This window comes from Peromyscus eremicus, chromosome 6, assembly GCF_949786415.1.
Source record: "Peromyscus eremicus chromosome 6, PerEre_H2_v1, whole genome shotgun sequence".
NCBI lineage: Eukaryota > Metazoa > Chordata > Mammalia > Rodentia > Cricetidae > Peromyscus > Peromyscus eremicus.
The window spans coordinates 109,798,428-109,821,659 of NC_081421.1; the positions used below are offsets into that span (position 1 = coordinate 109,798,428).

General features: G+C 38.5%; 1 protein-coding gene across 4 annotated transcripts in view; it reads right to left on the bottom strand.

Moving 5' to 3' along the window:
* The window catches only part of Rap1gds1 (Rap1 GTPase-GDP dissociation stimulator 1), a 142,861-nt gene that overhangs the window by 20,828 nt on the left and 98,801 nt on the right, over positions 1-23,232 (bottom strand). For all 4 annotated transcript variants that reach the window (XM_059266345.1, XM_059266344.1, XM_059266343.1 and 1 more), the window contains 4 exons: positions 10,297-10,425; positions 5,843-5,968; positions 1,495-1,638; positions 915-1,046 (listed from right to left, as the gene is read on the bottom strand). In XM_059266345.1, coding sequence (XP_059122328.1) covers positions 915-1,046; positions 1,495-1,638; positions 5,843-5,968; positions 10,297-10,425 — 531 coding nt within the window. The remainder of the gene's footprint in view (positions 1-914; positions 1,047-1,494; positions 1,639-5,842; positions 5,969-10,296; positions 10,426-23,232) is intronic.

The following is a 23,232-nucleotide window of genomic DNA, read 5'->3' on the forward strand; positions in this document are numbered from 1 at the left end:
GGATTAAAGGCGTGCGCCACCACCGCCCGGCTTAGGTTGAACTTTTTTGAAGCAAAACCTCGAAGTCTGAAATGTTCTAAATTCTGAAAATTTGTGGTAGAGATAGGAATCTGTAAGTAGAAACCCTATAACTGAATTGATGGGATCAATTACCACAATTAGGATACACTAAAGATATTATCTAAAACTATTTTCAGACAATGTGCACAAGGTGTATAGGAAATAGATAAATTTCATGTTTAGGCTTGGGTCTTCTGACCAAGATATTACCTAACGTCTATAAAAATATTCTAAAATCTGAGAAAATCCAAAATCTACAATGCTTCAGGTCTAAAGTATATTGGATTAAGGGACATTAAATCTGTGCTATATATGAATAGTTCACATTGGAGTAAAATTGAATTATAAAAACAGTCCACATTTCTTAGATGTAAGAGTTCTTAGATTAACTATCAAGGGTATCAGATTTACAAGCCGGTTGGTCTAGTACCGTTGACCGTTGAAATATTATTAAACTAAATACTGTACACCCATAGGATTATTCATATATAAATTTCATGGATATAAGGGCATAAGCCAAGAACCCAAGAATTCAGGTTATTAAAGCCAAAATAACATGACTGGGAAAGGAGCATATCCCCCATCAGATTTATATGCTCAAGTTCACTAAATTTGAAGTACAAAATATTCAAATCCAATGCATGATCACTGATCTTTAAATTTCAAAATTCACATGACTATATAAAATGTGTCATTTGTTAGTAAAGTGACTACAAATATTTCAGACCTCTGAAAGATTAAGGAATAACACACGAAGCATTTCTGGACTGCACACTTTTGGAGTATGTGACAGAAAAGCAGAAACTTAAAAAATGCAGAACACTTTATTCACAAGGAATAACTAATACGCATACCATTCCTGGCAAAATTTGCAATTGCTAATGCCCCAGCAAGCTGCAGCTGGTGGTTATTCGATGGAATCCAAGAAAGCACCCTTTGGAATACACTGCCCTTTCCTCCTTCAAAAAGTTTCTGCATGGATTCATCTGGAGGGAAATGAAACAAACAGTTAAATAAGATAATTAGGAGTAACAAACCCATGTTCCAAAGTGGATATCCAACTAGGAAACTGGACACCTCACAATAGTAGGTTATTAATAATAATAATAATAATAATAATAATAATAATAATAATAAAAAACAGGTAATTAGTAGAGATGAGACACTAAAGTTTATAAACTGTGTGGCTCAATTTCCAAGTACCACCCGGCTTTTAGGACCCTGGTGTCATAATTGTCTATTCCATATGACAGGTCTCCAAACACTGGAAGACAGCAAAGAGTTTATTGCTTGTTCTTTTCACAGGGTGCATAAGGTTTCAAAACCACCACAGCAACAGTAAGCGAGATAAGAAAATAAGATGCTTAGTGTAGTGTTTCTGAAAGGCACAACAGGCCTAAAAAAATCTGATGACTGGCAGAAATTCAAACTCACCTCCCAGAAGTAACAAAACCATGAGATCTGAAGCAGTTTTAAGCTCAGCAATGTCGTCCTCTTTGTCACTGTCCACCTTCTGTTGAACAATCTCCAGCAGACACTCGACCAAACCTGCTTCAACCAGCTGTAGTTTAATAGCATCTGAAGAACAATGGGAACAAAATCCTAAGTTTTGATGGCATGGGGCCTCCGGTATAAATGACCTGTCATAAAGAATTTGAACTAGTGTATTTTAAGCTTAGTTAATGCACAACTTAGATTAAAAAAACAACAAAATACCTTTGAACACTTGAGTTTCAAGATGAAGTACTTGATGGTCCAACTTGATTACACAAAACTTACTTCATTTTTCTATTTGAAATTATTTACCTCTCAAATGTCTTATAGCATCCAAGTACACCAGGTCTTTTTTAGCTCTGACAATAACCAATATCACTATTCTTTTAGATATGATGATTATGTTAAAAGGCAAATGTATAGATTATAGATATACAAATATATTGTATATATTCATTTTAAAAACCTGACTGCAATAGTAACTTCACCCCCATACTGAGTCTATTGTTTTATAGTGCTAATATCCTATTATTATACCACTTGTGTTGTTGAGGATTTTATATTTGTAGCCGTATTTATCTCCTCTTTGTAAAACATTCAAGTGTACATTTTATTGTTTTAGTTGGATTTTACTTGGTTGCATTTATTGGTTTCCTAAGCTGTATGTGTGTCACATACAGCAATGGCTGTTTCAGTTTGTCATGTGGAAGAAAGAATTTAAAATACACATATATTTAATGTTTATTCTTTTAGGTACCTTCAGCATGGGAAATTTTAACTTTTTATCTTTACCAGGGTTATTAATTTTCCTTTGAATATCTTTAAGTACACAAAATATACTTTTTTTTTTTTTAAAAAAATATGCACCTGTATTGGGCCATATTTAAAGTAGGACGTTTCCTTGGTTACAGACCACTAGGGCTAGAAAAGTGCAGAAACTAGAATTGAAAACTATGATTTAAAAAAGTCTTAGAAATGTTAAAGCCTTGAACTACACAGATACAAAGTTACAATTATGCTTCTTGTATGGTGAAAGAAAAAAATCATAAATAGGATACAAACAATACAGAAACAAGTTTTCAAAGGTCTGTCACTCGGTCCCCTGTACAATTATTTAACAGAATTTAGGTAAATGAGAAAGCATGTAATAAATAAAAACTCTACTCTATGGGACCTCTGGAAGGTGGGTACAGTGATTCTTTGGCATAAGACTTGAAGATCAGGGTAACATTTTCCCTCTGTAGAGCTACCTAATGAGATGAAAAAGAAGTTTCTCTATGAAGAATGAGATTTAGGTACTTAGAACATGTAAAATGTGCAGGATAAAGGTTGCAGATCTTTCTGACAGTCTGACTGTAACCATGGATTTAGAGACCTCAAGTTGCCTTTGTTAAGATCAGCCAGACATTTTGGCAAAGCAGATTTTCTAGCACGTTTATCAACACCATTTTACCTAAGGACTATCCTTATCACTTGTTTGTATGATATGCAAGAATGTATATTCACAGAAGGTGTATCACATATGCATATACATACACATTAAATACCCTGCAGTCCAGCATATAAACGGAGGCAGGCAGTTTCTTTGGGCTCATGCTTCAGTCGGCCACACCGCGGTGGGGTACTGTCACCAGGAAGCCTTTGCACAGTTAGGGCAGGTCTCTGCCCCCTTAGTTAGTCTCCTCTGGACCCTGACACACACACTCAGTACGCTTTAATCCTAGGAGCTTCTCAACCCAGGCCAGCCAATCTAACAATCAAGATTCTCTATCATACAACCTTTATTTAAAAGCCAGGGAAGTCATCCATGCAGAAAATACACATATAAACATAAGCAATTGTGAAAAAGACAATTGCTCAGACCAAGAAATTGCCCACAATCTAAGAAGTCCCTTTATACATTTCTCATTCTGATCACAAGCTCCTCCCTTTTTATCTCTCATGCCAATACCCTGGCTGTTATGATAAATCACCTCCACACTTTATTACCTCACAAAATAAATAAGCATTCTTAAAAGCTAGTTTAGTGTTCTTTTCTCATTACTATTTATGTGTGTGTGTGCTGGGGATTGAGCATAGGACTGCATGCCTTCCAGGCTACTGAGCTATCAGTCCTGACCCACTTTTCATTTAACTTTATATAACTGAAATGTGTATTTCTTAGTGTTTGTTTGCATTTCCCTTGAATTTTTTGAAGAAAGAGATATTGATTTTGTGTATGTGTGGGTGGGGAGTGGTGAGGGAATGAATGCTCATGGAGAGTCAAAGGACAACTTGAAGAAACTGGTTATCTACTTATGCTATGTGGCTTTGGGGATTGAACTAAGGTTTGCAGGACTGATATCAGGACTGCCTCCTATATTTTAATATAAAGGTTTTTAGCTTTAAATTTCAAATTGAAGCCAGTACTTTATCTAAAATCAATTAAAAAATATATGCGGAACCGGGTGTAGTGGTACATGTATTGTCTTTAATGCTAGCATTTGATAGGCAAAGGCAGGTGTATCTCTGTGAGTCTGAGTCCAGCCTGGTCTACATAGTAAATTCCAGGATATCCAGAGCTACAAAACAGAGAGACTCTGTTTCTACCCCCCACCCCCGCCCCCAGAAAAAAAGGGCAATGGGAATGCCTCCAACTGTATTTTCCCCTGTGTTCTCAGTACTGTTTAGCAAAAAGTCTGTCTTTTCCTTCTGTGGTGTATTTTAAATTATGTGCATTTTCCTTTCTTTTTAGAAGCCTTTTGAGACAGAGCCTCTCTGTGGTGGCCCTGACTGCCTACAAGAACGTGGTGGTATCTTCTGCACTTTCAGATCTTTTCCGCCAGCATTCTGCACTGTCCCTTCCCAAAACATCTCCTCTCTTTTGGGACTAAAAACAAGAACAACAAAGGAACATAGTGAGTTACCTTCCTTTTTGTGACTGCTTCTCCTTTTCTTTAGACTTCCTTCAGGGTTTCTTTTCTCCTTGTGTTTCAGTTCATGGGTTCCATAGTTCAACTATATCTAACCTGCTTTAAAGCTGCCATCAAGTACTTAATTTTGGTTGGAAATTTCAATTTGGGAATTTCTATTTGTTGACTTTTAAATATGCGGTGTTAAATTTTTATTATTTATAATTTTCATTCTGATTTTTTTAATGCTTGCTTTTCGTCTCTCTGAACACAGTGAGCGACCTGTTTTGATCTTCTGTGTGTGCGCATGTGTCTCTGAGTGTGGGTGTTCATGGTGCGCACGTGGCGGTCAGGACAGCCTCAAGTGCTGGTCCTCACCCTTTGCCTTATGTTGCCGAGTCTCTCTTGTTAACTGCTGGGCACACCAGGCTACTGCCTCCTATTCCACTCCAGCAGTGCTGGGGTTACAGATGCATGTGGGATTTGAACTTCAGTCCTCACACTTGTCCAGCAAGCACTTTCCCTAGCACATACACTCTGTCTGGCTCCCACTGTCCCTACTTTAAGTCGATGGATAATAACTGCAGTACCAGGAGGTTTGCTGCTCTCTGTTTTGTTTTTAGTTAGTGTGGCTCCTTGTCAGTGTCTGGCTCCCCTGAACATGTAGTAGATGTTATATTTGAACAAGCACTTTACAGTGGGTTTGCTGACTTGCTCCTATCTTTCTGGGTCCATCACTTAAGCTGTTTTTGCTAAAGAAGGTGTGATTCACCAACATCCCCATTGTTGACAGGCCTAGAACTCCTAGCTGTTTTCCTCTTGTGCCTTTATAGGGTTCAGAAGTAGAGTTCGGTCTCTTATTCCATTTGTCTTCTTACAACTGTGTCTGTGTGTAAGAATGTGTGTGGAGGGCAGATGTCAACCCTGTGTGCCTTCCTCCAACATTCCCCACTCTGTTTCTTGAGACAGGATTGCTCACTGAACCGGAGGCTCACTTAACTGGTCTGTCTGTCTGTCTGGCCATCAGCGTCCTGTTTCTGTACCGCCCCGCTGCCACACTTGACTTTTACATGGGTTCCAGGACCTGATGCTTGAGTGGTGGAGACCTTATCCATTGAACCATCTCCCCAGCCCTCCTCTTTCTTCTACATTAGAGCAGAAAGAAGTGCAGAAGCATCTTTGCTAAGACTTTAAAATCAAACGTGGAAAGTAGCTTCTCTAAATTTAGACACAGTCATGGAATAGACACAGTCATGGATAATAAAGCTGAAGTTAAGGATACAAAAATAAAATATAACAACATTAACAGCACAAAGAAGGGCTTTGAGTTACGAATTGGCATTAAAGAACCTGAAAAGCCCTACATGATCAAACAACAAAAGGTGGGTTTTCCTTACCATTTTCTGCCAATGGAGCTAGAACTTCAAAAATCATCTCTCTTTTATCGTGTTCTATTTGTTTCTTGAATAGTTTTACCAGCTCTTCAGCAATGTTTGTACTAGCAAACTGTTCTTTACTCGACTCTGAAAAATAAGAGAAAAATTTAGAGTAAGCAAACAAAATTAAACCCAGAAATTTGTGTCCTATTACTTTTAATATTCAGGCATTTTGTACTGTTCATGAACACAAATGCTCTTCAGACCCAGGAAACAATCAAACTGATTTCTAATGCCCCTGAAAAGGAAAGTGTCTAAAGCTTTAGAGAAAATGTTCTGACCCAGTTACATTTGAGGCCATAAAAAATGTTCACTGGAATAATATATAGGTAGCTATAGCAACGATAAAATTACTGAGTCATAAATTCATACTTTCAAGGCTTTCATGCAAAGTGGAAAATTGTTCATAACCAATTATATTTTACATTGCTGAATAAAAGATGACACCACTGTATCTTTAGTATAACAATGCTTTTGTGCTGGTTCTGACATGATGACTATATTTTTGTTATTTGTTTTTGCAGTGTTAGAAATTAAATGTAAAGCTTTGTGCATGTACTCCATCACTGAGACACAAGCTCACAGATATTATTTCAAAGCCAATTCATCAGTGTTCCTGAAGCCTTATCCCCTGTCCTCTTCAGCGTGTCTAATCTCACCCTCTCCAGAAATTCACTCTCAGTCAGCACTGAAATGTCTACATTTCTCACATAAAACACTCCCTCTCTTCAACTGTCATTCAATTTCATTTTTACAAACTAGCTCCTTAAACACACCCTCTATTTACATGCCTCCACTTTTTTGACAAACACAAATCAGATGCATCCCTAAATGCTTGTTACTTTCTATCAGGAGGTCACCTATGCATGAGCATGCTTTTGGTAATGCCTTCCTTCCCCTCTACTGAAAAGGTAAAATGGAGTCAATACAGACACACTCTCCTGTTCAACTTTTCAATCCTTGAAATTCACAACACTGGCAAGAAGGTCAAGATGGCCGCTTAACTTCCTTACCATGAAGTCATGTAGTTCTGCACGTTTCTCAAGTTGATGCATTTACAAGATGTAGAAATATAACCATGAAAGGATTAAAATTGGTCCTCAGCAAGCAACTGCAATTGTATGTGCTTGTACACTCCAGCCTATCAAGGCTGACTGTCACTCTCCCTTCAGGACAGGTGACAAAGAGCTCACCAGCCTCTGATTTCTTACTGTACTCTCTTAAACTTTCAAAGGAAGGGACTTCCACAGGTGAAGGACACCTGTCGTAGAGCTTGTTCTCTACAGCACCACTGTCCTACACAAACAAGCAAAGCTCATCTTTTTATTTTACCCATTAGCTTCAAATTATTATCCATCCATCATGAAACGAACGTAAAATATTGGCAAAACATCTATTTTTCATGCCATCATTAAAACTCATTGTGTATTTTATTCTTCAGCACATTCTCAATTTAGACTCACCATATTTCAACGTTCAACAACCACATGTGGCTGGTGACTACTCTGTTACCATGTAGTAGTCCTAGTAATGTGAAGTAAAGCACGGAATTGACGGGGAGTGACAGGAGATCTGAACCATTCTGTTATGTTTGGATACGAAGAATGACATCAGTATGAGATTCTAAAGTGACTTCTACAACTCTACTGGACATAAACTCCTATGACCCACTTTGTTTTATTAAAGGAAAATAATACTTCTAAATACTAACTGAATGTTTTTTCCTTCTTAGCCACACTAGCATGAAAAAAGAAAGTAGAGGAGCGATGCATACTAGGATATGACCCACTACACAATAATGGCTTTGAGCTAGGTGCAGTGCACGCCTTTAATCCCTGCACTTGGAGAGATGCAAGGGGATCTCCTGTCAATGAGGCCAGCCTGGACTACTTAGTGAGTTCTAGGTCAGCCAAGCTATAAAGTAAGACTCAATCTGAAAAAAGAAAAGGAGAAAGACTAAAAAATATTTCCAGGGCAGGTGAGATAGCTCAGCAGGTAAAAGCAATTGCCACCCAAACCTGATGACCTGAGTTTAATACCTGGAACCCACAGTGGAGAGAAAAGATTTGCCAAAGTTGCCATCAGATCTCCAGACAGACACACACCCCTTATTATTTTAAGCGTCGAGTCAAACTGAAGTACTGAAAATCAGTGTGCAAAGAACATAAACTTTTAGAAAGATAAATAGCAAAGTCCTGGTACCTTATGTTTCATTATAAAGTGTAAGATTAATAAATATATTTATGCTTTAACTAGTGCATTACCTAGAACAAAACATCAGTGACATCCCTATAAATATAATAAAGAATTATAAACATGGCTGTGGGGATGATTCGTCCCAAAGGTTGGAAGGGAAGCAAGGGATAGAGAAGAAGGAATTAATATAGAAAACAGGGTGGGGAGGAGAAGAAACAGAAATAGAGATGAAGGGCAGAGGCAGTCAGTCTTTTTGTTATGACAAATGTCTGCAGCACTGGCATTGTTCTACCTGTCTTCTGATTTTCAAAGGTTTCTCGAATTTTGCTCTATAATACTCTTACAAATACACGGGAACCTGCAAGGTGGCTCAGCAGGTAAGAACACTTGCTGCCAAGCCTGGCAACTGAGTTCAATCCCAGAGAACCACATGGTAGAAGGATCAAGGCAGCTCTTGCAAGTGACCCTCTGACTTCCACACTCATGCTGTGGTGTGTGTACAGGCATATACACACTCTCTAAATGTAAAATATTATAGATATAAATATATAGTTATATGAAAAATATATAATATATATACTTATAGGAACTCCCCACACTTTTAGGGATTTTGTGAAAAGATGTGAAAACACTTTAGTTTGCTATGCTTTTAAGGTTCTATAATCAAATAATGTATATTAAAAAGAAATTATAATGTTTATTTTGTGTGTGTACTGGTATAAGTAAAACCATGGGCCTCTTGTAGGTTTTTACAAACACACTACTTTTGGGCTATATACTCAAAACTCTTAAAATATAAATCCTAATATATAAAATAATTAGAGAAGCAAAATAGTTGCAATTGAAAACAATGTAATAAAAAATCTAATTGGATTTATTTCTTTAACATTGTTTGTAATAGCCAGAACCTGGAAACAACCTAGATGCCCTTCAACTGAAGACTGGATAAATAAAATGTGGTGTATATACACAATGGAATACTACTCAGCAGAGAAAAACAATGACATCATGAGGTTTGCAGGCACATAGATGGATCTAGAAAAAAAATCATCCTGAGTGAGGTAACCCAGACTCAGAAAGACAAACATGGTATGTACTCACTCATAGCAGGATACTAGATGTAAAACAAAGAGGACTAGACTGCTACTTACAACTCCAGGGAGGCTACCTAGAAAACAGGACCCCCAAGAAAGACACAGGGATCGCCCAATGACAGAGAAATGGAATGAGATCTACATGAACAGCCTGGACATGAGTGGGGGTAGTGAAGGGCGAGGGTCGAGGGAAAGAGAGCTTAGGGGAGCAGGAGATCCCAGCTGGATCAAGAACAGAGAGGGAGAACAAGGAATAAAAGATCATGGTAAATGAAGACCACATGAGAATAGGAAGAAGCAAAGTGCTAGAGAGGCCCACAGAAACCAACAAAGATACCCCCACAATAGACTACTGGTAATGGTCGAGAGATAGCCCGAACTGACCTACTCTGGTGATAGGATGGCCAAATACCCTAACTGTCATGCTAGAAACCCCATCCAATGACTGAGGGAACCGGATGCAGAGATCCATGGCCAGGCCCCAGGTGGAGCTCCAGGAGTCCAACTGGCGAGAAAGAGGAGGGTTTGTATGAACGAGAATTGTTGAGACCAAGGCTGGAAAAAGCACAGGGACCAATAGCCAAATGAATGGAAACACATGAACTATGAACCAATAGCTGAGGAGCCCCCAACTGGATCAGGCCCTCTAGATAAGTGAGACAGTTGATTAGCTTGATCTGTTTGGGAGGCATCCAGACAGTGGGACCGGGTCCTGTACTCAGTGCATGAGTTGGCTGTTTGAAACCTGGGGCTTATACAGGGACACTTGGCTCAGCCTGGGAGGAGGGGACTGGACCTGCCTGGACTGAATCTACCAGGTTTGAACTCAATCCTCAGGGGAGTCTTTGCCCTGGAGGAGATGGGAATGGGAGGGGGGGAGGCTGTGGGGAAGGTGGGGAGGGGGGAGGGGGGAGAACAAGGGAATCCGTGGCTGATATGTAGAATTAAATTAAATTATAAAATTAAAAAAAAGAAATTGAGTAACTAAGTAAACTATTAAAAAAAACATTGAACAAAGTACCTTGAATACATAAAAGAAAAACTGAAATAATTTAAGTGGATCCCAAGTTCATAAAGAAATAGCCACTGTACGAGCATTAATAAGTTAATGACAATTAGACTTACCAAGTTCTGCTAAATTCCCAAATGCAACAAGACACATTTCTGTAAGAGCTGCATTGTGGCAGTGGATGCCCAGTAATTTCACTAAGGTTGGGATAACACCCATATTGATTAGCTGAGCTTGAAGAGAATCTGTTAAAACAGAAAAAGAAAAAGGGAAGAAGTGTTTATATTATCAAATAATATCAAACAGAAAACATCTGTTACTTTGTGTAACTCAATTCTCTTTGAATTACAGCAAAGGCAAATGAAGTCCACTCATTTCGTTTTGGTTGTGAGCCTAGCCATAACTTGCTGAATTCTCTCTCCAGCCCAAGTATACTCATTTGATTGACTTGAACATTTAAATCACATCTGTTCAGAAGAGCTCAGATTTTAGTCTTTTCAATGATTAGCAGAAATTTATTAATTTAAAAAATATATCAAACCATTATATTATTTTTCTTCTAAATGGGGTCTTCATATACCTTTAAATATGCTTAATAACGAAGCTTTTAAGATATATGAATAAACACACCATTGGTTTTAAAAGGAAAGGTTAGAAGTATCTGTGTAACAGCAACTCACAATACAAGGCTAAGAAAAACAGGAAGTGAGACCAAGAGAGAAGAGAAGAAATCTTAGAATTTAAAAAATACAGTTCCTTCATAATCAGAAAAAACCATCACAAGTATGTAACAAGTAAAGCAACTGGTTCTGAGTATTTGCAAGCAGAGTGGTTCTGTGATGACTGCTAGGAAGCGATGCAGTTCTAACAAGGGAAAAAGAGTCACCTAAAGTGTCTTTCTATCAGTTTTCCTTAATTATAGTGACAGGTCATCTCAGTCGGAAAGATGACTTGAGAAGTGAGGAGGAGGATGTCAACACTGTCATTGTTCACTTTCGTTTTCTAAGTAACTAATTAGTGTTAAGACGCTAAACATGCCTTGTGTCTCCACAGGATTTCCTCATGGACACTGTTAATAAAATACCTGTAGCAAGGTTGAAGGTAAATCAACCCAATGAAAACCAGAAGTAGTCCCTCTTAGAATGAGCTAAGAAGAGTGACAAACTTCATGCGTTTACACAAAACATTACTGTCAATAATGGGTTCATCTGAAGACAGGAATGGCCTTCCCAAGCTGGTTTTTTGTTTGTTTGTTTGTTTTTCTACTTTAAAATGAAATGCTATTTAAAAGCTAATTATTCTCTCCAAAATTTTAAAAGTTATCTGGGATGTAAAGATAAAATTCTTTCTTACAAAATACATTTTCTTTTTTCACAGCACAGACCCCTCGACAGCTGCCCATCCCTTCCTTATTACTCTCCACAGTTCCTGAGCTATGGCTGTGAGTGGGTGGGTATCAGAAGAGAACACAACGTGAGGGCTGAGCTCTCTCACATGCCAGAGCATCACTTGCCTGGTGGCTTTCAGAATGAACTATGAAGAGATGGTCAAAGACTACTTATTGCCCCTGAAAACTGAGTAAGTAATTATGGCTAATTATCTGGTTTGATTACTGCAGCCTGTCTGTATTAGAAAGGGGCCTATTATCAAAACAAGAACAGAAAATAAGCTTGAGAAAAAGGCAGGGCCACACTTACAGTTCAAACAACCTAATAATACATTTCAAAATCGGCAGTGGAATTATGAAGCTTATTCTCAATGAAGGAAAAAATATATTCAATGAAATGATTTGCTTTTATACTTTTAATGCAAAAACTTTCCTGAATATACAATGAAGCATTTAAATGAATGATTCTCAATACTTACAGGCAAAACACTTAGGTTAGACTATATAGTGCAGTATGTTACATGGCCTGAATACTTCCATTGTAAGTATATTACTTATAATGATCATGCACCAAAAACCTCTCCAAGTTAAAAATTGTTCTGGTTACTTACCAGCAGCATTCTGCACGGGTAGATCAAGCCAGCATACCTTTGCTCTTTAGCAGTAATATTTACTCATTTTGACTATCTCGTCACATACTGCAGAACTGCCGTATACTAAATAAATCTCAGGTATGTAAGCGTGGGCACTAGCGCATGCATTGAGTGTGAGTCAAACTCTGCTCTATGTCTGCTAACGGAAGCATCACACACCCCCTCAGTACTGTCAGTACGAGCTTTACAAATTCCCGACAATGCAAGGACGTCAGGCAACTCAACAGGATGATGCCGGTTAGAAGATGATCTTCACGTTCTAACTTGGCATCACTACAACTTCCTTAGACTACTTAAAAAAATGTCATAAATTTAGGTGTCAGGGTAAAGACGAACAAAAAGTTAAGAAATGCAGAACTTAAAATCTTTGGAATACAAATTGCACCAGTAACATCTGAATTATAGCAAATCATCAGGAAGAGTAGCATAGCCAAATAGCCAATGGTGTGATTCACCATGTTTGTGAAAACTGCTTCTTTCTGAAAGCATGTTTAAAACTACTCAGGAGCCAAATTAACTATATGCTCACATAGAACACACATACCACACACAAGAGAAAATGTACAGTCATCCGATTGGACAGACTCATTTTGGACCAACTTGGGTGCATTCTTTTATATCTATTTTTCTGATGCTAACTAGAAGCAATAATCATACTCAAATAACTCTAAAATTTGTTCACAATGTATGTAAGTTTTCCTTGGATACTGAAGACCCAGAAAAGAAAAAAATGAACTTAAATATGCAGGCACAAACTTTTACATTGTGGACAGAGGCGTTCTACAATACTGTTTTCTAAGTGGGATTGTTGAAACCCTTAGAAAAACTACCAAAGGAAAATCTGTTTTATAAAAATACCAGAAGTTTTATTTGTCCTTTTCAATATATTGACATGTGTGCTGATGATGTAAAAAGAATGGTTGGTAAAAATGCTGGCACTCTGTTTGAACCCAGGCAGTGACATCAAAAAATAACTACTATATTCTTTTTTGGTTTGTTTGTTTTTGAGACAGGGTTTCTTGGTATAGCTTTGGAGCCTATCCTGGGCCTTCCTCTGTAGACCAGGCTGGCCTCGAACTCAGAGATCCGCCTGGTCTGCCTCCCAAGTGCCGGAATTAAAGGCGTGTGCCACCACCACCCAGCTGTATTCTTTATGGTAACAATATTCACAGTAAAAATGCTGTTTTTCTCAGCAACTTTATTTTTGAAAATACTTTTCATAGATTGTTCATGTTAACATATCACTTCATCATGATAACATATCACTTATCACTTTAAAATGTTATAAGAAACACTTAAAATTTTAATTTCTATCACTATAAGCACTGCTAGTAATAACCTAGACACACAATAAAAAATTTTCATCTTTTTAGGTGTTTAAAAGGGCTTAGAGGACAAATGTTTAAGAATCACTATCAGAAAATTGCCCAATTTTTATGAGTTGGAGGTATGGGGGAAGAAATCAGGGAAAAATATTCTGAATTTTAATGGAGGACTTGGCATATATAATAAATATGGGAGAGAGGGGAAGCCCAGCAACAGCAGAAAGCATGTTATAATTTAGGTTTTGGTTTCAGATATTTTTGAAAGAAATTACTTTAATAAAGCATCTTAATTTCTCTTTTATCTGAACAGGCTCTACTTGGGCCTAGGAGACTACTCCAGATCTAGTTTATTTCAGTAGTAACTAACTATGTATGTTACCACTAGGTAAGTCTTCAATTAAATGAGAATATTATTTGTGTGGGGTATTCTTAGTCATGGAAGCAAACCAGTATATAACTGATATTTTTTAATTGTCCAAAGAAAGCTTGTGGATGTTCTTCAACAGATAACAGTTGACATTCATGCTATCGTGAATCTGACGAGAAGCAAAACTTTTAAATTAAAGAGCAACAGGAAGAAATTTGTGGAACCACAGATAATTCATGTTTTCTGGACATACTGAAGAGTACACGAAACAAGAGCAAGACTAAGACGTTTGCATCCCTCAACCAACACCAGCAACTCTAGGTGAATTTGTGTCAGAGGTTCTACAAACACAGAACTCAAAACAATGCAACCCAGGCCAAGACACAGCAAACACGTATGTGTGAGACAGTCTTAGACAACACAATGTCTCCATGTCTGAAGACTTTCTACAACTGCTCCTGACACACATCACAGACAAATACCAACCGAAGTACAGAGTTACCAAACTACGTTATATCAAGATGACACAGGCCCTGCATGATCGATCTATGGGGAGGAAGAGGAAGAAGGCACTGAGGGGGTGCAATACAGATGCATGTACAAAGAGATAAAAGGCAATCAACGCATGCGCTGGTGTGAACACTTACCTACCTACATTTGAATTTCAATGGTTCCAAGTTCTTCAGGTCACACTCATGGAAACTCCAAAGAATGGAGATCTGGAGAGAAGATCTCAAGTTGAGGAACCTTTTTCCCCCTGAGTTTTAAGTTTAATGTTTAAAACATTGGTATAGACTACAGGTGCACAAAGTATGCAGAAATGCTAATAACTCAATTATTAATTAATTACTAAAAATAAGTTTCAGTTTGTAACATGTTTAGCTAATTCCTAAGGCTTCTACAGACAGTGCTAAAAGATTATTAACCCTATTGGTAAGACTTAAAGATGAAACTTTATTAAAAAGGAAATGCCCAATTAGAAATACAGCCTACATATTAGATGTATGTATGGTATTTCTATTAGTTACAGAACAAAGGTAGGTTATTGCTACCTAGAGGCTTTCATTAAAACCCCAAGCTAAAGTAAATGAGCAGCACACAACTGGTACAGTGAAATCCAAAAGGCAGACGTCTTGATGAAATAAATGTTCTATTACAAATTGGTTAAAAACCATTTGAGCATAATAGAGACTGAAAACAAAAAACAAAAACCCACCAGTGACCTAATGAAACACCTGCACTCCCCAAACCAGGACATGAATATTAAAAATTAGAAATGATTTCAGTAATGTGGCATTTCAGACTGTAAGCTGGTTTTAGCTCATCAACACTGAGATGAAAGCTGATATAAATACACTTACTAAGAGGGTGAGTAGTGTTAACTGGCTACACCAATGCACCTGTGCAAGTGAAGATGTCCCTCTACTTTACCAACAGTACCCTTTTGTTGATTACCAGGAACACAGAGTTTTATTCTAAACCCAGTGCTGAAGGCATAAAACCACAACTAAATATTTAAAAAATAAACTTCAAATCTATTATTTTAAGAGGCTTTAAAAAACAAAACATACATATGTGTTTCATATCCAGAATGCCTCATTAATTCTAAGGTTAGATATTTCAATGACATATAGTCATTTCAAAAAGAAAAGAAAAAGCAAATCAAGATGCATTAGTCATGAGAATACTGGAAGCTTTAACCAATATACTCATACTCCAAGTTAATAAATAGTAAAGGAATTCAAATAAGTTCTTTCAGGGTTTTGAAAATAAAGCAGTCTCAAAATAGCACGCCTTGTCTTCCATGGGAGCTCTAAGGTTAAGCACAGTACCACAGGCAGGATTGGAAACTGCAACCACAGACCCAAAGAGACTTGCAAGAGGAACTGGACAGCATTCCATTATTCCCAAGCCTAGCACATGTTCCCAACCCAATGATATGCGGTGATTACATCTTTATCGAGTAGACAACTTTTCTCAATACCATCTTTAGGTTAAATTATTTAGTGCAGATGAACTCTAGTTTAAGTGAATGCTGCAGCAAATGATATTTATTTTTACAGATATGCCTACTTTGATTTTAAAAGTATGTTCTCATCTCAGAAATTGGCTTTTAAGACTAGAACTCCCCCCTTCCCAATTTAATGGATTTCATATCATGCATCTCAATCCCACTCATCTCCCCGTCCTTTTCCATGCACCCTGTACCCTTGCAACCCCTCCTTCAAGGATAAACGAAATAACTGCCCTGGTGGCTTAGGTGTGAGCCAGAGGACATGAGCAAGAGAACCTGCCCTCCCCTTGCTGTTTCCTACACAGGGTGAGCTAGCCGGGGCAGTGCTGGAGAGCTCACCCTGGTGTTGAGGATGAAGGAGAGCTGGCGGGCTGATGAATACAGCAACCACTCAACCCAGAACCAGGGCTATGTGTTGGTCCATCCCATCATCCACCCCATCGATAATCTGCTGGAGCACGTGAAGGGGCTGGTCCTGCAGACCCAAAATTGCAGGGTTTCCTGGACACAGAACAACAACAGGATAACCAAGAGGAGCCCCAGTGAGGGCCCAGTACTGATGACATAGCAAAATCCAGAGGCCTTGAACCAGCCCAATGACCCTTTGCAAAGAACACTTGTAGTAATCATATATGGACTAAAGGGTTTACTGAGTGACTCACTGCGTCACAGTACAGCTTCCACAACGAGATTTACTTTTCTTTAAAACTCTTTTTCAGAGCAATGTTAGCAGGTGTGACTGAAAAGCCTCTTATGAAGAAAAACCAATCAACAGCTCTACCCTCATATGACACTGCTGAAATCATCTCAGGTTTTTGTTTAGCAAACTAAGCTAAATGCCAAGCTAGCTTACACCTTAGCATGAATACTTTACAAGCAGGGGTATAAATTATCCTAGAATAATGTAGTTTTTACACTTCAAAGTTACACAGGATTATTTTTAATGTATAACTTATGTTAACAAGACACCTACCCTATCCAAAGCCTTTGAATTTCTAGCTAGTAACCCTAGTTTTCAAATGCCTTCTCATTTCTTCTTTTTTTATTTTGAGACGAGGTCTATGTAGCCCTGGCTGGCCTAAAACTTTCTATAGACCAAGTTGGCCTCAAACTCAGACACTAGCTCGGTCTCCCAAGTGCTGGTATTAAAGGTGCGTGCTGCCACACCTGCTACATAATTTTTTTTTTTATAAAATGTAATCATCACAGTACTTTAAGCCAACTTCTCTGTTTTAGAAAGGCTGTGGAGTGGCTTGGAGACAGGGCTATTAGCTGACATCATCTCTCCCTCTAGCTCCAGTCTCAGCATTTGCAAGGCCAAGAAGCTGAAGGTTTGCTGCAGAGCCATCTCCAGTGGAACCCCATGCTTGATCCAAACGTAGTTCAACTAGTGTGGCAACATCGGCAAGGCTTGCCCTTTACCTAATAGCCATCTTCAGAAAAGGTAAACACTCCACACAGCAGAAAAACCTCCCACTGTGCTTCAGATGCTGTAAATTTGTTATGTCAAGAGAAATAGAAATGTTCACTATTGAACTATTAAAATAGAATTGAAGCTAGGTGGTGGCACACACCTTTAGTGCACTCTGGAGGCAGAAACAGGCGGATCCCCGAGTTCGAAGCTAGCCTGGTCTACATAGCAAGTTCCAGGATAGCTAGCACTACACAGTGAATTGTCTCAAAAAACTAGTCTCCATCCGTCCCCTCCCCCGCAAAAAAGGCCAAAAACCAAACCAAAACGAAGCAAAAAAAAAAAAAAAAAAAAGGATCAAGGTGTAGCAAGAAGGTCTTATTAATAGAAACAAATCTGGAGCTGGGTATTGGGGTGAATGCTGGAAGATCAGAGAAGCAGAACAAGCCACAGCCACCTCGCCTTGTCAATTCCTCAGCTGATCCTGTTTCCTCAGACTGGAAGCCTCTCAGTACTCATATCCGAATGGATCTCAGCTGAACTGCTGCTCAAAAGCCTAAAAGCTTAACCAGCCAAATGCTTCTAGTTTCTGGTCTTCACGTCTTATATACCTTTCTGCTTTCTGCTATCACTCACTCCCTGGGATTAAAAACTCACTTTCTGGGATTAAAGGCGTGAGTCACCATGCTTGGCTGTATCCTTGAACACACAGAGATCCAGGTAGATCTCTGCCTCTGGAGTGCTAGGATTAAAGGTGTGAGTGCCACCATTTTCTAGCCTCTGTATCTAGTGGCTGTTCTGTTCTCTGACCACAGATAAGTTTATTAGGGTGCACAATATTTTGGGGAACACAATATCACCACATCAAGGTACACTGTTTCCTTTAGAAATTAGAACACAAAATGGAGTGTAAAGAACTTAAAAATAACTATTATAGCCGGGCAGTGGTGGTGCACGCCTTTAATCCCAGCACTCGGGAGGCAGAGCCAGGCGGATCTTTGTGAGTTCGAGGCCAGCCTGGTCTACAGAGTGAGATCCAGGAAAGGCGCAAAGCTACACAGAGAAACCCTGTCTCGAAAAGCCAAAAAAAAAAACAAAACAAAAAAACAAAAAAAACAAAAAAAAAAACGAAAAAAACAAAACAAAAACAAAAACAAACCAACAAAAAACTATTATTATTTCACGGGTATGGGTATTTTGGCTGCATGTATGTCTGTACACTACATGCGTGCCTCTAACCCACAAAGGCCTAACTGAAGAGGGCATTAGATTCCTTCAAACAGGAAATACAGATAGTTGTGAGCTGGAAGTTAGTACTGACAACCAAACCCCTGCCCACTACAAGATCAGGAAGTGCTCTTAACTGCTGAGCCATTTTGATAATAGATTTTCACCTCACATAATACGTCCTGACTACTATTTCCCCTCCCTCTACCCCTCCCAGTTCTTTCCCACCTCCCCTTCCGTCCAGATCCACTCCCTTTCTGTCTCTCATTAGAAAACAAACATGATTCTAAGGGGTAATAGTAAAATACAATAAGACAAAGTGGAAACCATCTCATCAAAGTTGGACAAGGCAAACCAACAGACAAAAAACAGAGCCCCAAGAGAAGACACAAGAATCAGAGACCCACTCATTCACATACTCAGGAGTCCCATAAAAATACTAATTTGAAAGCTATACTATATACGAAGAGGACCTGATGAAGATCTGTGCAGGCCCTGCGATTGCTGTTTCAGTTTCCATGAATTCATATGAGCTTTGCTCATGTTGATTTAGAGAGCCTTGTTTTCTGGGTGTCCTCCATCACCTCTGGCTCTTATACCCTTTCGGCTTCTAATTCTGAAGGGTCCCCTGAACCCTAAGGAGAGGGATTTGATGGTAATACCCCATTTAGGGCTGAGTGTTCCAAGGTCTCTCACTTTCTGCATATTGTCTGGCTGTCTCTGTATGTGTTCCCATCTGCTGCAGGAGGAAGTTTCTCTGATGATGGCTGAGCAAGGCACTGATCTATGAGTACAGCAGAATGTCATTAGGAGTCATTTTACTGCTACATTTTTCTTTGTTCGCTTTAAATATTTAGTTTTGCCCTAGGTCCCTGGGCCATCTAGTTTCAGGTTCTGGTCACTCTAAGAGGGTCAGGTATGGGCTGCATCTTGTGGAGTGAGCAGTAAATTAGATATTGGTTGGTTACTCCCAGAAGTTTTGTGCCACGACTGCAGATCAAACAATTTGTGGCAGTACTGGTATTTACCTGTATTAGCCTGCAGAGTACCTTCCAACACCAAAGACACCAGAATGTAAGGGTGAAGGCTCTATATGTGCGGGCACCAGCTTGACTTCTCCACGTTCAGTGAGCTGTGCAGGTGCTGCCTTCAGCAATGGGGCCATGCTGTCAGTCTGTGGAGAGGGAACTACACTCTTGGCCACAGCCTATGCTGTGTGGGGATTCCAGTGGAGTCTCTTTAGCCAACAACTCAATTAGATGTAACCCAACCCCAGGACTGGAAGTATCATGTGGTGACAGGACATGTGCAGTCTCCTTCATCATTTGATGATTTCATCTAAACTGCCTTCATATGTGTATATACTTCAGGAAGCTTCTGCTGTATTGTTTCCATACTATCCCTCAAATGGCCTGGAATGTTATGTCTCTCCCCATATTTCCTCACCCCTCTCTCCACTTCCCTCTTGAGCCTCCTATTCTAGATCCCACCCACCTATCAATAACTATTCTATTTCTCTTTCCTAATGAGAACTATCTGTTGTCACCGCCCCCCCCCCACACACTCCAGTCCTTTACTCTATCTCTAATCTCTGTGGTTCAATAGGTTGTAGCTTGCTTATCACTGACTTACAAGTGAATGCATACATTTGTCTTTCTGGGTCTAGGACACCCTACTCAGGACAATTTTTCCATCCATTTACAAGTAAATTTTATTTTTTTAATGGTAGAGTAATACTCCATTATGTAAATGTGTCACGTTTTCTTTATCTCGTTTTCTGTTGAGTGACATCTAGGTGGTTTCCAATTTCTGGCTCTTAGGAACAGAGCGGCAATGAACATGGTTGAGAAAGTGTCTCTGTGACACTCCTTTTGCTATATGCCCAGGAGTGGTATAGGTGGACTCAAAGAGTAGTACTGACTTACATTTCCTGATGGTTAAGGATGTTGAACGTTTAAGTATTTCTCAGCTAATTGGGTTTCTTATTTTGAAGATTCTATTTAAGTATGTACTCCACTTTTTAATTGGGTTATTTGGTATCTTGATATTCTCTCTTTTTTTTTTAAGTTCTTTATATATTTTGGATATTAGCCCTGTGCCGGATGTGTTTGGTGACAATCTCTTCTCATTCTGCAGGCTACCGGTTTGTTGGTATGATAATGTCCATTGTTGTGCAGGAGCTTCTCAGTTTGAAGAGCTTCCATTTATTAATTGTGGACCTTGGTTCCTGTGCTAATGCTGTTCTGTTCAGAAAGTCTTTTCCTGTGCCAATGAGTTCAAGGCTATGCCCCATTTTCTCTTCTATCAGGTTCAGCATATCTGCTTTTATGTTGAGGTCTTTGATCCATCTGGACTTGAATTTGCAAGGTGACAGATATGGATCTATTTGGATTCTTCCTGCCGACATCCAGTTTGACCAGCACCATTTGTTGAAGATGCTGTCTGTTGTGAAATATTAAACTATGTAAAGGTGTATTACATTTGTTTATGCTGCATTTGTTTAATGATTTAAGGATGTGTGTTTAATTACGCAAAGATGTATTGCATTTGTTTTATCTTGCCTGCCTAAGGTACCTGATTGGTCTAATAAAGAGCTGAATGGCCACTAGCTAGACAGAGAAAGACAGATGGGGCTGGCAGGCAGAGAGAATAAATACAAGGAGAGAAAGAACAAGAGAAGGGAGGAGGAAAGAACGAGGAGGAACAGAGGGACACATTTGGGGCTAACCAGGTAGTCATTAGCCAGCCAGACACAGAGAGAGGCAGTGAAGGTAAGATAAAGAGAAGGAAGGTAAAAAGCCCCATGGCAAAAGATAAAGAGAAACAAGATAATTTAGGTTAAAAGAGCTATCCAGAAACAAGCCTAAGCTAGACCAAGCATTCAAAACTGAAAATAAGTCTCCATGTCATGATTTGGGAGGGCGCTGGTGACCCCAAAAGAAAAAAGCCTGGTACAGCTATCTTTTTCAGTGTGCGTTTCTGGCTTCCTTATTAAAAATCAGGTGTCCATATGCAGGTGGGTTTATGTCTGGGTCTTCAATTTGATTCCATTGATCAACAAGTCTGTTTTTACGCCAATACCACTCTGTTTTAATTACTATAGCTCTGCAGTACAACTTGAACCTGGAGATAGTGATACCTCCAGTATTTCATTTATTATTCAGGATTGTTTCGGTTAACTTGGTTTTTTTTTGTGTGTTTCTATATGAAGCTGAAAACTAACCTTTTAAGATCTGTGAAGAATTGTGTTGGAATTTTGATGGGACTGCATTGACTCTTTGATGATTGCATTTTTACTATATTAATCCTACCAACCCTAAGATGCATAAGCATGAGAGATCGTTGCATCTTCAATATCTTAAAGTTTGTATCATACAAGTCTTTCACTTGTGTGGTTAGAGTTACCCCAAGATTTTATATACATTTTATACTATGTCAGGCTACTAGGAAAGGTATTGTTCCCCTGACTTCTTTCTCAGTCTTTCATTTGTCTACAGAAAGGCTGATTTTTGTGAGTTAATTTTATATCCAGATACTTTGCTGAATGTGTTCATTAGCTGTAGGAGTTCCCCAGTGGAATTTTTAGGGTCACTTATGTATATTATCATATCATTGCCAATAAAGATACTTTGACTTCTTCCTTCCCAATCTGTATTCCCTTTAACTCCTTTCAGATATTCTATTGCTCTCGCTATGACCTCAAGTACTATATTGAATAGATATGGAGAGAGTGGAAACCTTGTCTTGTTCCCAATTTTATTGGAATTGCATTGAGTTTCTCTCCACTTAACTTGATATTTGCTATAGCTATGTGCTTGCTATAAACTGCTTTTATTATGTTGAGGTATGTCTCTTGTATCCATAGTCTCTCCAGGACTTTTGTCATGAAGGATTTTATCAAAGGCCCTCTCTGCATTCAATGAGATGATCATGTGACTTTTGTCTTTCAGTTTGCTTATATAGTGGATTACATTTATTGATTTACCTATGTTCAACTCTGGGATGAAGGCTACTTAATCATGGTAGATGATCATTTTGATATATTCTTGGATTCAGTTTGTAGGCATTTTATTAAGAATTTTTGCATCTATGTTCATAAAAGAAATTGGTCTGTTATTCTCATTCTTTGTTGGGCCTGTGACTTGGGTATCAGAGTAAAACAAATTAGGCAATGTTCCTTATGATTCTATATTGTGCAATAGTTTGAGGAATATTGGCATTAACTTTTCTTCGAAAGTCTGATAGAATTCTGCATTTAAATGATCAGGTTCTGGGCTTTTTTGGTTGAAGACATTTAATTACTGCTTCTATTTCACTAACAGTTATAGGTCTGTTTAACCTGCTTATCTGATCATGATTTAATTTGGGTAAGTGGTATATATAAGAGAAAATTATCCATTTGTTTTATATTTTCCAATTTGGTTTTTTTTGAAGTATGTTTTTATGATTCTCTGGATTTCTTTGGTGTCTGTTATGTACCCCTTTTCATTTCTAAATGTATTAATTTGGATAGTCTTTTTCCACCTTTTATTTAATTGGGATAAGAGTTTGCAGATCTTACTGATTTTCTCAAAGAACCAACTCTTTGTTTAATTGATTCTTTTTTGTTTATTTCTATTGATTTCAGACATGAGTTTGGTGATTGCTGTCTAATCCTTTTGAGTGTGA